The sequence below is a fragment of the Dendrobates tinctorius genome, unplaced genomic scaffold (assembly GCF_039654945.1).
Source record: "Dendrobates tinctorius isolate UK_male_01 unplaced genomic scaffold, ASM3965494v1 ptg000082l, whole genome shotgun sequence".
NCBI lineage: Eukaryota > Metazoa > Chordata > Amphibia > Anura > Dendrobatidae > Dendrobates > Dendrobates tinctorius.
The window spans coordinates 24,746,743-24,764,430 of NW_027361750.1; the positions used below are offsets into that span (position 1 = coordinate 24,746,743).

The 17,688-nt window shown below is 41.2% G+C and overlaps 1 protein-coding gene across 1 annotated transcript in view; it reads right to left on the minus strand.

Annotated features, from left to right (window-relative positions):
- The window catches only part of RP1 (RP1 axonemal microtubule associated), a 742,035-nt gene that overhangs the window by 36,099 nt on the left and 688,248 nt on the right, over window positions 1-17,688 (minus strand). The window contains exons 52-54 of the mRNA XM_073583994.1: window positions 13,993-14,141; window positions 12,170-12,245; window positions 11,963-12,038 (exon numbers count right to left, since the gene is read on the minus strand). Coding sequence (XP_073440095.1) covers window positions 11,963-12,038; window positions 12,170-12,245; window positions 13,993-14,141 — 301 coding nt within the window. The remainder of the gene's footprint in view (window positions 1-11,962; window positions 12,039-12,169; window positions 12,246-13,992; window positions 14,142-17,688) is intronic.

Here is a 17,688-nt window from a genome sequence, read left to right on the forward strand (position 1 = left end):
AAATACAGCGGGTGAAAAAAGTATTGAACACATCACCAATTTTTCTAACGTTGCTATTGGCATGAAATTTTCACCAGATGTCGATAATAACCTATCCACTCTGCACAAGCAAAGAAATCAAAGCATAGTTGTCCATAGATTAAGTTATGTGTAATAATGAAAAATAACACAGGGAGAAAGTATTGAACAGATGCAGGGCTAGCCTTAGGCTGAATGGTGCCCTGTGGAACAATTTTCATTGGCGACCCCATACTTAGAATACATGAGCTGCAACTTTGTACATGACAGGAACCCTACACCGTGTATGGATCTGTGATCTGCTTCACTTCTGGCCGCATAGAGACCTGCGTACAGCTGAACATGGGGTGTCAGACCTCCAAACCTTCTGATATGGATGATTTATCCAAATGATCAGGATACGTCAGCAATATCTAGGTGCTGGACAAACCCCCCTTTGATAAGTATGTAAAGTGTACATTTATGGGTGAGTGCATGCACAATGCAGACTTTTCATATGAATAATAGCTTGGTGTTAACTCAAATTTCAAGTGTGATACTGTTTGCTGAGATGGTGAATATAAGGTTTTGCACACACAGAGTTTTTTTTTAGGTAGACTGCTTCAGGTAGCCCTCCTTCTTTGGGGAGTTACTGACTTATTGTTCTCCCAGAGATCATGTTAACTGGTGGCTTTATTTATGGGAGAGTTGGATGAGATGGCTGTTTGGTGAAAGCATCGCTCGGCCAACTACCATCTAATGTGCATGGGGGCCTATGCTATATTCAGCTGGAGTGATGGTGTTTATTGTAACTCAGAAAGTATGAAAGGTGTTGTACCAAGTTTACCTATCCGCAGAATAGGGAATATCTTTCCAAATGCTGGGGGGTCTTCATTGATCTTGTAGGGTTTTGTAGGGCCCTGTTAGAAGGGTGCAAAGGTTGACCATGCGCACCTCCACTCCATTTATCCTTACTGGAAGTGCTAGAAAGAGGCTATTGCAGAACTCGCTGATCTCCTACACTGCTATTGGAAACTGATGGAGTGCAGTTGCATATGCTCAAGCTCATCTCCATTCACACAGGTCTCTTCAGAGCGCTATTTTCAGGATCAGTGGGAACCTCAGTGGGAGGACATCCAACAATCGGCAAATTTTTCCCTACCCTGTAATAGGGGATGTCGTTCAAGCTTGGTAAAATTTATGGGGTAAAATTCCCCCAAAAACATTAGACAGCTGGCATATAAGACTGTTTGGCCAAGCACTACTATGTTCTCATTGAACCTGTGATTGTGTGATCACTTGTGCAATATACTGTAATACCTCAGTATTGCTCTATATAGCAAAGGTCCATTTTGAAGCCAAGACGCAGCTGAGCTTCAACAGAGCTCTGTGATAACATGTATGGGGGTCTTCAACTGACCCAGGGCTTCCTGCACATCACAGGGCAGCCGATAGGAGCTTAGAATGACGCACCCCTACACCGGTACATTGTTAAAGGGGTTGTCCAGTAATTTACTAAAAGTGTGCAGACACTCTGTCACTGCAGACTTCTGAATCCTCACAGCATTCATCACCTGCTGTAAGGACTCTCCACTGTTGATGGTGAGAGTGAGCAGTCATGTCACCACAAGTAGGCGATTTTCATACTTTTGGCCACATTTAGACGAGATGTGCGAAGTATTGCTCAAAACACATCTAGTTGGAATGTGGCTGGAAAGATAGAATTCACATACTTGTGGTCACATGACCTCTCACTCTCGGGGTGTGTCCACACGCTGTGGATTCTGCTGCGGATTCGCAGCGGTTTTGGCCCTGCGGATCCGCAGCAGTTTCTGCTGCGGTGTACAGTACCATAATATCCTATGGGAAATGGAAACCGCAGTGCAGACGGTGCGGATTTTTCCGCGCGGATTTGCTGCGGTTTCTAATCCGCAGAAAGAATTGACATTTCAATTCTTTCTGCGGATTCCGCTGTGGTTTATCATCTCCTCCATTATAGAGGTGTTAAACCGCAGGGCAAAACCACAGGCTAATCTGCAGATAAACCGCAGGTCTTTTGACCTGCAGATTTACCTGCGGATTTTGCAAAATCCGCGCGGATCAATCCGCAGCGTGTGCACACACCCTCAAAGTCAACAGTGGAAAATCCTTACAGCACGTGTTGCACGCTGTGAGGATTCAGAGGTCTGCAGTCACATAGAACTCTGATGAAGCAGTACAAGCAATTTGACGATGAGAGACTTTTAGCAAAAACCTGGACAACACCTACAACTGGACTGAGCCCGCATTTTACCCAGCAGATAACTTATGAGTTATCTGCCGGGTATAGTGCGGTCTTAGCCTGTGAGCTAACATCATACACTTGCTCCTGACTTACGCCGTACATGTACAGTGAATGTCGGAAATGGGTTGAAGTGATCATGACACCTGACGGCTAGCCTGAGTGAGGGCTGAGTTAGAGCTTTTATTGGTCATATTTTGGGGTACATAATATTTTTTTATAGCTTTTTAGTATAAGGCTGGGATTACATTTTTGTGTCTTACGCTGAGCACTTACATCGGGGTTTCCGTGTAAAACCCATAAAAATGCAATTCAGATAAAAACCCCGAACGGAACCAATCACAAAATGAGGCAGACGGAGACAATGTGGACTTCGTTTAGCGTGTGTTCCATTGGTATCCATCTTATTAGATGTGCACAGATCTGTGGTTGCCCACACTTGTGCAGTAAAAAAAAAGTCTGAAATGATGAGACACTCCATCTGCCTCATTACAGTGAGTCGGGGGTTTCATCTGAATGGCAATTTTTGGAATTTATGCGGAAACCCCGACATAAATGCTGTGTGGAGAGTGCAGGATAAATGTGGACTGAACATATGGACAGCAGTACAAGAATAGTTCTTATTTTTATTCTTTCGCGTGTGGTAAAAGTGATTAAATGACTTTATCTATATAAGGGTTCATACTCACTTGCGAGGGTCTCTAGTGGGTCGCCCCCCGCTCCACCCAGGGCCGTGGGGTACTCGGTACCGGGCCGGTGTCAGGGGAGATGGGTCACAGCAGCGCCCAATATCAATGGCGGTGATGTTTGTAATATAGTTTATATGGATAGTTCGTGACGCCACCCATGGTGTTTGGCAAGTAAGATGTTGAGCCAACGCTGCATGCAGATCCACTGGGACTGATGGTGTGGTGCAGCAAAGATGGTGTAGCTCCCCACAGGTGGAGCTGTAGTCCCAGGGCAGTGTAGGTGCAATGGATGAGGAGAGGCCCAGAAAGGTACAGATGCTGGTACCCAGATGTAGCAGTGCTGAAGGTGTTAGCGGCGAAAGAATGGAGGACACCAGGGCTTGCAGTTTCAAAGCTTTACTCACAGTTTGTGGTACCCACTGGTGCCTGCCTCCGTGCTGTGTCCTCCGGGGTAGAGACTCAATCAACCTCCCGGGCAAGTCAGGCTTCTCCTCTCCAACACTCCTCCAACATGTGCCTTTCCTGAACGACTCCGCCAATGCGCCTTTTGGGGCGAAGCATTCCAGTACTTAGTTACCCTGGAATGCCTCTCTCTAGGTGTTCCTAGTCTTTACTTGTATGACAGACAGCTGTAGCCTACTTCGGGGACTCCCTTCTCCTGAGTCCCGGCTCTCTATTCAGATGCTGTTGTGTCCCAAGTCTTGGATGGGAGTAGTGCATTTACAGCCAACTACTCCACCGGTGTCTGCTGCAGAACCATAAGTGTCCATACAACATCGGGGACCAGGCCCCGGCCTTGCGCTGAGAACCTATAGGCAGGGTTCCTCTTCCAACCCACAACTCCTCTCTGTTCTCCTACTCCTTCGTTCCGCACTGTTCTTTCTCTCTCTTATGGAAGCTTAGGTTGCAGTTCTACGTCGCTCTCCTTCTCTCTCTCTTCAGACCAGTCCTCAGACTCTCCTGACTGACTGTCTTCCTCCTCTGTCCTCCTGACAGACTCACTTCTCTCTCCCTCACCCGCCGGTGAGACTGACCTGTCAATCCCTATCCTTCCCCTTCTTTTATACTAACTCCACCCACCTCCCAGCACATCTCGTGTTACGAAGCAGGGTTCCACGAAGGGTGATCTGCTACCCCCAGCCTGGAGCTGCTATGTGGACCTACTGAACTATCCTGTGTGTGGGATGCAGGTGTTGGAGTGTGGAAAGGAGTTCCCAACTTACCTAGTTGGTGGAGCACTACACCTTAGGAGAAGGTGCAGTACCTCTGTGGCGACTGAGCCTCAGGGGCGCCACACTAGCATGAAAACCTGGCACTGCCACTGGCACTTGGACCGGAGCGTGAGGCTACGTGTATTTCTATGCAGCCGCACGCTCCAGTCCCAGTGCCGGGTTTTCATGCGAGTCTCTGGCAAGTGAGTATGAGCCCTAAGGGCTTATTTTTTGTGTGAAGGGTTGCAGATATTTTTTATACCATTTTGGGATATATAACATTGTTTGATATTTTTTATTCCGATTTTTCAGACACAATGAACAAAAACCAGCAATTCAGTTAATGTCTTTATATTTTTTCTCTTTGCACGGCTCACCATGTAGTAAAAGTGATTAAGACCAATTATAGCTACACCAGATTTATATTTTTTTTTATGCTTTGTCACACTAAAAACAATATTTTACACAAATAAAAAAGTTTTTGCATTGCCATGTTCTGAGAACTGCAACTTTTTATTTTTTCCAAAATGAGCCATATTTGGGCTTTCTTTTGCAGGACAGTTTGGAATTTTCATTTCTACCATTTTTTTTTTTTACATATGACTTTTTGATCCCTTTTAATTCACTTTTTTGTGGGTCAGTATGATGAAAAAGCCCTTTTTTTGACATGTTTTATTTTTTTTTTTATGGTGTTTGCCATACAAAATAAATAACGTGACCGTTTCATAGTTCAAGGCCATTGTGGAAGCTGTGATACCAATTTGTGATGAATCGGCTTTTCGTGATTTTTGTGCACTTTTGTGGGTTTTTTTACGTTTTTCGTATTTTATTTTACTTTTTTTCACTTTTTCACTTAGAACCTCAGTGGGACACTTTGATAGTTGATCTCATGCATTGCAGTACTCGTGTACTGCAGTGCCTGAGACCTGTCACTGTCTCACTGACACAGCCTGTTCGAAATGGTTTATAGTTGGATCTAACATGTCACCGTACCCTGGGGTCATCAGATGACCTTGGGGTGCAATGAGAACTATCGGCACCTGCGATTACGATCACTGGGGCCAATGGTGTTAAAGGGGGTCTTTAACTCCCTTTTAACCACTTATGTGCTGCTGTCGTTATTGACAGCGGCATTTTAGGGGTTAATTGGCCCCAATTCATTTAAAAAACGGTCAGGAACAATGCCGCAAGGTGTTATCTCTCACATGCAGCTGTCATCCGGATTTTTGCCTCTGGGGAGCTTATGCACTTAATCCTCGCTGCTGTGAAAGAGCGGCGCTAAGGATTAAGGTCCCTTAACCCCTTCACTACCAAGGGTGGTTTGCACGTTAACTCCCGGGCCAATTTTTACAATTCTGACCACTGTCCCTTTATGAGGTAATAACTCTGAAACGCTTCCATGGATCCCGGTGATTCTGACATTTTCTCTTGACATGTTTTACTTTATGTTAGTGGTAAAATTTCATTCATATAACTTGCATTTATTTGTGAAAAAAACGGAAATTTGGCGAAAATTTTTAAAATTTCACAATTTTCCAACTTTGAATTTTTATGCCCTTAAATCACAGAGGGCACACAAAAAACTTAATAAGTAACATTTCCCACATGTTTACTTTACATCAGCACAATTTTGGAACTAAAATTTTTTTTTGTTAGGAAGTTATAAGGGTTAAAAGTTGACCAGCGATTTCTCATTTTTGCAACACCATTTTATTTTTACGGACCACATCATATTTGAAGCCACTTTGAGGGGTCTATATGATAGAAAATACACAAAAGTGACACCATTCTAAAACCTGCACCCCTTAAGGTGCTCAAAACCACACTCAAGAAGTTTATTAACCCTTCAGGTGCGTCACAGGAATTTTTTTGAATATTTAAAAAAAAAAAAATGAACATTTAACTTTTTTCACAAAATAATACTTTAGGTTCAATTTTTTTTATTTCACCAAGGGTAACAGGAGAAGTTGGAGGCAAAGGTTATTGTGCAGTTTGTCCTGAGTACGCTGATACCTCATATGTGGGCGGACCACTGTTTCGGCTCATGGCACAGCTCAGAAGGGAAGGAGTGCAGTTTGACTTTTTCAATGCAAAATTGGCTGGAATTCAGATCGGACGCCATGTCACGTTTGGAGAGCCTCTGATGTACCTAAACAGTGGAAACTCCCCACAAGTGACCCCATTTTGGAAACTAGACCCCCCAAGGAACTTATCTAGATATGTGGTGAGAACTTTGAATCCCCAAGGGCTTCACAGAAGTTTATAACGTACAGCCGTACAATTAAAAAATCATATTTTTTCCACAAAAATGATCTTTTCACCCTCAATTCTTATTTTTCCAAGGGTAACAGGACACTAAAAGTTATTGTGCAATTTGTCCTGAGTACGCTGATACTCCACATGTGGGGGTAAACCACTATTTGGGAGCATGGCAGAGCTTGGAAGGGAAGCAGTGCCATTTGACGTTTTTGGCTGGAATTGAGATCGGGCACCATGTCGCGTTTGGAAAGCCCCTGATGTACCTAAACAGTGGAAACCCCCCACAAATGACACCATTTTGGAAACTAGACCTCCCAAAGAACTTATCTAGATGTGTGGTGAGAACTTTGAACCCCCCAGTGCTTCACAGAAGTTTATAACTCCCGGGCTGAAAATAAAAAAAAATCGTATTTTTTCCACAAACATGATCTTTTAGTCCCCATTTTTTTATTTTCCCAAGGGTACCAGGAGAAATTGGACCCCAAAAGTTGTTGTCCAATTTGTCCTGAGTACGTTGATACCCCATATGTGGGAGAAAACTACTGTATGGGTACACGTCGGGGCTCGGATGGGAAGAAGTGACGTTTTGGAATGCAGACTTTGATGGAATGGTCTGCGGGTGTCATGTGCGTTTGGAGAGCCCCTGATGTACCTAAACTATTGAAACTCCCCACAAGTGACCCCATTTTGGAAACTAGACCCGCCACGGAACTTATCTAGATGTGTGGTGAGCACTTTGAACCCCCAAGTGCTTCAAAGAAGTTTATTAACGCCCGGGCGTGAAAATAAAAAAATCTTTTTTTTCCACAAAAATGATATTTTTGCCCCCAATTTTTTATTTTCCTAAGAGTAACAGGAGAAATTGGACCCCAAAAGTTGTTTTGCAATTTGTCTTGAGTAGGCTGATACCCCATATGTGGGGGTAAAACACTGTTTGGGCGCATGGCAGAGCTTGGAAGGGAAGGAGCACCATTTGACTTTTTCAACGCAGAATTGGCTGGAATTGAGATCTGACGCCATTTTGCATTTGGAGAGCCCCTGATGTGCACAAACAGTGGAAACCCCCAATTCTAACTCCAACCCTAACCCAAACACACCCCTAACCCTAATCTCAGCCCTAACCCTAATGGGAAAATGGAAATAAATACATTTTCTTTTAATTTTACTATTTTTCCCTAACTAAGGGGGTGATAATGGGAGGTTTGATTTACTATTTATGGCGGTTTTTATGTTTGGCAGCTGTCGCACGCTAAAAGACACTTTTTATTGCAAAAATAGTTTTTGCATCACCACATATTGAGAGCTATAATTTTTCCATATTTTGACCCACTGAGTCATGTGAGGTCTTATTTTTTGCGGGACGAGTTGGCGTTTTTATTAGTATCATTTTTGGGCACGTGGCATCTTTTGTTCGCTTTTTATTCTGATTTTTGGGACGCAGAATGAACAAAAACCAGCGTTTCATGAAATTCTTTTGGGGGGTGCGTTTACACCGTTCCACCTGCGATAAAACTGATAAAGCAGTTTTATTCTTCGGGTCAGTATGGTTACAGCGATACCTCATTTATGTCTCTTTTTTATGTTTTGGCGCTTTTATGCAATGAAAACATTTTTATATAAAAAATAATTATTTTTGCATCGCTTTATTCTGCGCGCTATAACTTTTTTATTTTTTTGCTGATGATGCTGTATGGCAGCTCGTTTTTTGTGGGACAACATGATGTTTTCAGCGGTACCATGGATATTTATATGCGTCTTTTTGATCGCGCGTTATTGCACTTTTTGTTCGGCGGTATCATAATAAATCAATATTTTTTGCTTCTTTTTTATTTTTTAAGGGCTTCGCTAAAGGGGTTAACTAATGGGACAGTTTTATAGGGCGTGTCGTTACGGACGTGGCGATACCAAATATGTGTACTTTTACTGTTTTTTTTTTTTTTATTTCCAAAAAATGAATTTATTAGGGAATATTTTTTTATTTATTTAGCGTTTTTTTTTTTAAATTATTTTTACACTTTTTTTTTTAACTTTATTACATTGTCCCAGGGGGGACATAACTGTCGTGACAGATCGCTGATCTGTCACATCACAGATCACTGTGACAGATCAGCAATCTGTCACAGGCAGTGTACTTGGCTTCCTCGTGCCTGCGCTTTGCAGGGACTGAGGAAGCCGGCTCCCTGCAGGCCCCTGAAGGTCCCCGTCGCCATCTTTATTCCGGGGACCTGCAGGGATAGAGACCCCCGCAGCAGCGCTGCACATTGTGCTGCTGTGGGGGGCTCAGGGAAGCACGGCGGGAGCCCCCTCCCTGCCGATGTTTCCCTTTAACCCCCAATACACCGCGATCGTGTTTGATTGCGGTGTGCAAGGAGTTAACGTGTCGGGGGCGGTCAGTGACCGCCCCTGACACATTGTGCCGGGTGTCAGCTGTGATAATCAGCTGACACCCGGTCGCGATCAGTGGCGCTCACCACGTGGGCTCCGCTGATCGCTATGACGTAATATTCTGTCCATGGGAATTAGGTCCAGGGTCACATGGACGGAATATTACTTCCATTGTAGGTAAGGAGTTAATGACTGCCATAAAAATACGTTAAGGCTATTTTGACACATTGAGTTCTTGCTGCATTTTTTTAACGAAAATTTTAAGCTGCGTTTTACAGTACCAGCAAAAACTATGAGATTTCAGAAATATCATGCACACACCTTGTTTTTTTTTCCCTGACTGATTTGGAAGACTGCTGCGTTTTTGCAAATTGCAGCTTGTCACTTCTTTTATCATTTTTCACCTATAGAAAGCCATGTGTAACTGCAAAAATGCTGCAAAAAACACAGGTATAAGGTTTTGCTGTGTTTTTGAAGCAAAAACTTTGAGGACGTTGCATCATGGTTTTTTTGGGTGGGGCACTAAACTTTATCAGCATGCACAAGAGACAATAATTTTTGCAAGCAGCTTCTTTACTGCCATGAGAGCAGGTTTTGCCCACAGACAAAGACGAATTACAAACGCAATATGTGAACATAGCCTTAGGGTATGTCCACATGTTGCGGATTGGCCTGTGGAATATTTAGCACAAAATCTGCATCTCTTGGCAGAAAAAGGCTGGTCAAAATGCTTGCGGATTTCATGCGGAATTGATTCGGATTTCTTGCGGATTGTCATACGTTTTTTGATGTGCGGATTTGCCATGCTCAATGTATAGTCAATGGGTGCAGAAACACTGGTTTTCCGCACAAAGAATTGACATGCTGCAGAAAATAAAACGCTGCAAATCCGTGCGGATTTTTCTGCAGCATATGCACAGCAATTCTCAAATTCCCATTGACTGTCATTGGTATTGTATTACACTGCGGATTTGATGCAATTCCTCGTGTCCAAAAACGCTGCAGAAACGCATCAAAATGTGCACACAAGGTTAGAGACTGATGTGTGTTTACACATATTGCACGTACTTCTGCCCTTTACATGGCACCATAAATCCACACTCACACACAGAAACACACAAAGAAACACACACATAGAAAAACACAAACATACACATAGAAAAACACACAGAAAAACACACACATACATAGAAATGCACACATAGTAACTCACAAACACACACACAAAGAAACACTCACACAAAATGTCATATACACACACATAGAAATACACATACTCATACACAGAAACACATGCACAAAACCACACAGAAACACACATAGAAACACTCACATAGAAACACACACACACAGAAACACATACACAAAAATACACATAAAAATGCACACACAAATAGAAACTCACACAGAAACAAGCACACAGAAACACACACATACACATAGAAATAGAAACACACACAGAAACACACACACATAGAAAAACATACATCGAAATACACACGTATAGAAACTCACACATAGAAACACTCACACACATACTCATACACAGAAACACATACACAAAACCACTCATAGAAACACACACATACACATAGAAATACACACATACATAGAAAAGCACACACACTCATAGAAACTCTCACATAGAAAATCACACACCGAAACAAACACACACACATGGAAACACACACACAGAAACACATGCACACATACACAGAAACACATGCACAAAAATACACATAGAAATGCACACACACATAGAAACTCACACACATAAAATCTCACATACACACACATACTCATACACAGAAACACATACACAAAATACACACTTAGAAACACTCACACACATAGAACTACACACACATATAGAAACACACACATAGAAAAACAAACATACACACATAGAAATACACACACAGAAAAACACACACATACATAGAAATGCACACACATAGTAACTCACAAACACACACATAGAAACACTCACACAAAATCTCACATACACACACATAGAAACACATACTCACACACAGAAACACATGCACAAAACCACACAGAAACACACACATAAAAACACTCACATAGAAACACACACACAGAAACATACACAAAAATACACATAAAAACGCACACACACACACAGAAACAAACACGCATATATAGAAACACACACATACATAGGAACACACATACATATAGAAATAGAAACACACACATACAGAAAAACACACACATAGAAATACACACACACATAGAAACAAACACACATAAGAAACACACACAAAGAAACACTCACACATAAAATCTCACATACACACACATACTCAAACACAGAAACACATACACAAAACCACTCATAGAAACACTCACATACACATAGAAATACACACATACATAGAAAAGCACACACACACTCATAGATACTCACACACAGAAACAAACACACACACATGGAAACACACACACACATGGAAACACACACTTACACAGAAACACATACACAAAAATACACATAGAAATGCGCACACACACACACAAACTCACACATAAAATCTCACATACACACATAATCATACACAGAAACACATATACAAAATACACACTTAGAAACACTCACACACACATAGAAAGAAACACATACATATAGAAACACACCCATACATAGAAACAAGCACACACATAGAAGCACGCATAGAAATACATAAACGCATAGAAACTCACACAAAAACACACACACATAGAAACACATATAAAATCTCTCACACACATAGAAACACATACTCATACACATAGAAACTCACACACAGACTCAAACACAAACACACTTATACACAGAATAACACACACACTCACACATACTCATAGGAACACATGCTCCTACAAACTCACACACACATAAAAACACACTCCCAACAGAAACACACACATACTCATATACTCATACACAGAACTACCCAGCTGTCAGGACAAGAAGCCATCTTTCAAATTGCCCCTCTCTCTTCTCTATCGGTGCAGCGGTGATTTTCATAGATGCGTAGAATGGAAAGTTATCTAAATAATTTCAAACATCATTTTCAAAATTTCTGATACAATATGAGGTTTCGGTGACTCTCTAAATGTTTAAAGATGGAACTTACTCGTCCACATTAAATACGTAGATCTTGCTCTTTGAAGATTCCTTGACATGAATCCTTTTGATATACAGCTTGCAATCTGTATAGATTTTAACAGAGATATTTTTCTTTAAACAATGCGGCAGCGCAGATAACAGCTTTATTTCCTAAAGACATACTTAATAGTGGCAATTTATTTTGTACTTTACATGAAAATTAAGTGAAACGTACCATTGCTGCTGCTCATTGAAATGTCAGCCTGATGTACTTCCCCGAGTTCAACCGCATCTAATACAGCTGTAAATGACTGTGAAGAAACAGCAGTCTGTTTATTGTGAAGGCCTAAATATCAAGAGGAACATGTGCATGTCTCGCTCACATCACAACATTTTAATTAAGTCCACCTATAGATGGAAGTAATTGAATGTAATGCATTTGTCACACATCCACTCTCACAGTGTCGCACACCATGAGATGTTCTCATCCTGCTCTGAGAAAATCTTGTGTGATATACAAGCTAAAAACAAACACTGGTTGCGACAAAGCTTCAGTGACAAGTATCAATATAGGACAGGTCACTAATAAAAATTATTCTTCATACTGACTTCAAATAGTAAAATGTGCGTCTCCCATGAAAAATATTAAAATTTGAGAGTCCTCAGTGGTTGATACCTTTTAATGGCTAAGGGCAGAGACACTAATTTTTTGTCCGAGAATCGGATCGTAAAACTTGCCCTGGCCGGCACCTCTCCTGACCTGAACTTGACAGCTGCATAGTAATCCATCACGCTGTCATGCTCCGGTCAGGAGAGGTCCCGGCCAGGGCAAGTTTTACCATCCGATTCTCGGACGTGTGTCTCTGCCCTTACAGGAAAGATGGTAACAAATTGCAAGCTTTTGATACTACTCAGGTCCCTTCATCAGACATGCAACTGCCTGCCTGTTTTGAGGTCCATGATGAAAAAATATTCCTGCATAAACCCTTTAACCCCTTTACACCACAACCCTTTTTCCAAGTGTGGTGAAATTGCAAAAAAGTGCAATTCCACAACTGTTTTTAGATTTTTTTTTTTCACCATGTTATCAAATGCTAAAATTGACCTGCCATTATGATTCTTCAGGTCATTACGTTTTCATAGTTACCAAACATGTATAGATGTTTTTTTTTTTTATTTAAATGGTGAAAAAAAAAAATTGTTAAAAAAAACAACAACAAATTGTGTCATTTTTCAAGACCAGTAGCGTCTTCATCTTTTGTGATCTGGGACTGGATGAGGGCTTATTTGTGTGCCAAACTACCGTTTTTGAGGATATCATTTTGGTGTGGATACAATTTTTTTGATTACCCATTATTGCATTTTAATGAAATATTGCAGCGACCAAAAACACGTAGTTCTGGCGTTTTTACTTATTTTTGCTACGCCGTTTTCCGATCTTTTTATCATTTGATAGATCGGGAGATTCTGAACACTGCGATACCAAATATGAGTATTTTTTTTATAAATTGTTTTATTTTGAATGGGTGAATGGGAGGTGATGTGAACTTTTATATTTTTTGTATTCTGAAATATTTTTAAAAACACTTTCACTTCTTGCTTGCTTCAATAGTCTCCACGGGAGACTAGAAGCTGCAGTTGCCTGATCGCCTCTGCTACACACAGGCCGTGATCATTGCAATCCGGCAATGATAACCACAGGAGTCTCCTGCAGACCCCGGAATGCCAACCCATCAGCGACTCGCTGTCATGTGATGGGTGGAATTAATGATGCGCTTCTGGCATGATCATATTAAATGCCGCTGTCATTTAATGGGTTAACAGCCGCGGATGGATTGAGGCTGTTAGGGGCACATTTCAGCTGTTTTGAACAGCTGACATGTGCCAGGAAAGATGTGAGCTCAGCGCCGGAGCCCACAACAAAGGGAGGGACACGACATGATCAGTACATTTACGGCGCATGTCATGACGGCGTTAAAGTCAATGTGTCAAATGCAACAAGCTGCCTCAAATAATGGTAATTTGATATAACTGCAGGTCAGATTTGTTAAGCCTTACCTCATTATCATTTCCATTCATCACATGCTGCCATTTTATATATCTGTGTCCTGTGTCTCCATGTTTCCCATGTAAACAAATACCAATATGTAATTTATCTTTCTGCTCCTCCACATTAGAGACAAAAACAGTTACAGCATAAGAAGCAGCTGCAAAATAAACCATTACAAGTATATTGAGAATGACAGGCGGGGATTCACATTTAATAGCAAGGTTAAATTAAATCAGCCAAACCATTTACAACAAAGTGAAAGATAATACAATTATGGTCAACAATATTTGCACTCTTATTTTAAATATTTAGAGAATCAAATATATGGATGGTTCATATAAATGTGTGCTTAACTTCTTATTTTGCTGTAGGACTCCTTTCAAACTTAGTTTTCATTTACTGTGGAGCATATTTTGATCTAAAATGCTCTGATAATCCACTGATTTCAATATTTTTGTAACACATTAAAATCCTACAGTCACACAACATGGATCCTCCACCATGTTTTACTGAAGGTAGGGTGAACTTTTCTTTATAGGCTTCATTTAGAAATCAATAAATGCAACTCTGCTATGCATTGGCAAAGAGCATTAGTTTGTTTTTGTTATTTTTTTTAGTGTTTTAACCCAAAAATGTGGTTTGTCTATTTAATTTTTAGCAAAGTGTAGTTGCTGTTGTTTCGGCTCTTGAGTAGTGGGGTCCTCTTTGGCCTTTGCCCTTGTTGTCCTATTTTGTTCAGTGTGCTACATATGATAAATGTTGAAACTATTGCTACTGATTGTACATGACTCCTCAGCTTGAAGTTTGTTAGATGTTACATCCAGTTTCTTTGTCACATTTTGATGCAGTTTTCGTATATATCATACTGTCATTATTTTTTCTCTTTACACCACAACCTAGAGGGTTCTTTATTGTTCCTTGAGTAGAAAACGTCTTGATAACTAACTATTGAAGGGGAAACCAAAGTCTTTGGAGATAGTCTTGTTCCATTTAGACTGCTTGTGCTTGGTGATAATAGCGCTTCTGGTCTGTTCAGATAACTCTTGTCTTTGCTATTTTTAACAAGTGCTCATTAATATAGGCTACTTAAAGTCATAGCTGCATATAAAATGTGAGGACAGGTGAGTCATCTAACTTGTAGCAAATTAAAGGTTAGTCTAATTTTGTCCTATTGCTTCAAACTGGACAAAGAGTGCCACTAATCACGTCATGGCAATCTTGTACATTTTTTTTTCCTGCCAAGTGTTTGTTTTATTAAATTTGTGGCTTGTGCTTTTCAGGAATGCCAATAATTTTGGGGAAATTCACTATGCAAAATAGCATATTTTGTGCAATAAAATTGTTACACATGCTTGGCACTACATTTATTTTGAGTTTTAGACACTTTCAATATTCAAGATACTGTACAAAAGAAAAATATAAATGAGGAAAATAAAATTAGTAAAAGTAGAAGAACATGAACAGTTCAAACATATTATGTATACAATTCTCTCGTATACAGTGGGGAAAATAAGTATTTGATACACTGCCGATTTTGCAATTTTTCCCACCTACAAAGAATGTAGCTGTCTGTCATTTATCGTTTTTATACTTCACCTGTGAGATACAAATTCTTAAAAAATCCATAGAATCACATAATAACATTTGTATATAATTAATTTGCATTGTATTGCATGCAATAAGTATTTGACACAATAGAAAAACAGAACTTAATATTTGGCACTGAAACCTTTGTTTACAATTATAAAGGTCAGACGTTTCCTGTAGTTCTTGCCCAAGTTTGCACACACTGCAGCAGGGATTTTGACCCCCTCCTCCATACAGATTTCCAAAGATTATCTATTGGGTCAGCTTTGGAGACTGGCTAGGCCACTCTGGGACTTTAGGCTGTGTGCACACGTCCGGAATTCCCGTGGATTTTATGCGTGTTTGCCGCGTTTTTTCGCCGCAAAAATGCATAAAATAAGCAACCCATTGTATTCAATGGTATTCCGCACATGCTGTGCTAATGCTGCGTATTTTTCCGCGGCCGAATCGCATCATGGAAAAATACGCAGCAGGCTCATTCTTTGTGCGTAATCGCGGGAATTCCGCACACATAGGAATGCATTGTTCCGCTTACTTTCCGCATATGGCTATGGCCACCATGCGCAAAGTAAGCGGAAAATGTGCAGATGGTACCCACGGTCTGGAGGAGAGGAGACTGTCATCCAGGCCCTGGGTACCATATCCCTGTAAAAAATAGAATTAAAATAAAAAATCGTGTTATTCTCACCTTCCGGCGTCCCACGCAGCATTCCCCCTGTCCGCCACGCTCCCGGCATCTTCCGGTCCCAGCGATGCCTTGCGACAATGACCTTAGATGACGTAGCGGTCTCGTGAGACCGCTACATCATCAAAGGTCATTGTCGCAAGGCATCGCTGAGACTGGAAGATGCCGAGAACACCGCTGAGGCCTGGGGACGCTGCGTGGGACGCCGGAAGGTGAGACTAACACGATTTTTTTTTGCTATTATTTTAAACTTTATATCTTTTTACTATTGATGCTGCATAGGCAGCCTCATAGTAAAAAGTTGCTCACACTTGTCAAACACTATGCTTGACGAGTGTGACCAACCTGTCAATCAGTTTTCTAAGCGATGCTACAGATCGCTTGGAAAACGCTAGCATTCTGCAAGCTAATTACGCTTGCAAAACGCTAAATTTTCGTGGGAAATCCGCGGGAATTACGCATGTGGATTTCTCGCGTATTTCTACCATGGCTGTGTGTTTCGGGTCATTGTCATGCTGGAAGCCACAACCCCTCTTTAATGCTCTTACTGTGGGAAGGAGGTTGTTGGCCAAAATCTTGTGATATATGATCCCATCCTTCCTCTCTTCAATACGGTGCAGTTGCCTTGTCCCCTTTGCAGAAAGGCACCCCCAAAGTATGAGGTTTCGTCCACCATGCTTCACGGTTCATGGGATGGTGTTCTTGTCGTTGTACTCATCTTTCTTCTTCCTCCAAACACGGCGAGTGGAGTTGACACCAAAAATTTATATTTTGGACTCATTTGACCTCATGACTTTCTCCTATGTCTCCTCAGGATCATCCCGATGGTAATTGGTGAACTTCAAATGGACCTGGAGATGTGCTGGTGTGAGCAGAAGGACCTTGCAAGATTTTAATCCATGACAGTGTAGTGTGTTACTAACGGTAATATTTGAGACTGTGGTCCCAAATTCTGTTCAGGTCATTGACCAGGTCCTCCCTTCCATGTTGTTCAGGACTGATTTGTCACCTTTCTCAAAATCATCCTTATCTCACGAGGCGAGATCTTGCATGGAGCCCCAGACCAAGGAAGAATGACAGACATCTTGTGTTTCTACCATTTTCTAATAGTGCCAAAAGTAGTTGCCGTCTCACCAAGCTGCTTGCCTATTGTCTTGTAACTACTTCCATCCTTGTGCAGGTATACAGTTTTGTCCCTGGTGTCCGTAGGCAGCTCTTTGGTCTTGGCCATGGTGGAGAGCTTGGAGTGTGATTGATTGAGTGTGTGGACAGGTGTCTTTTATACAGGTAATTAGCTCAAAGAGGTGAAATTAATACAGGATATGAGTGCAGAGTAGGAGGTCTTCTTAAAGAAAAACTGACAGGTCTGTGAGAGCCAGAATTCTTGCTGGTTGGTAGATGATCAAATGCTTATTTCATATAATAAAATTTA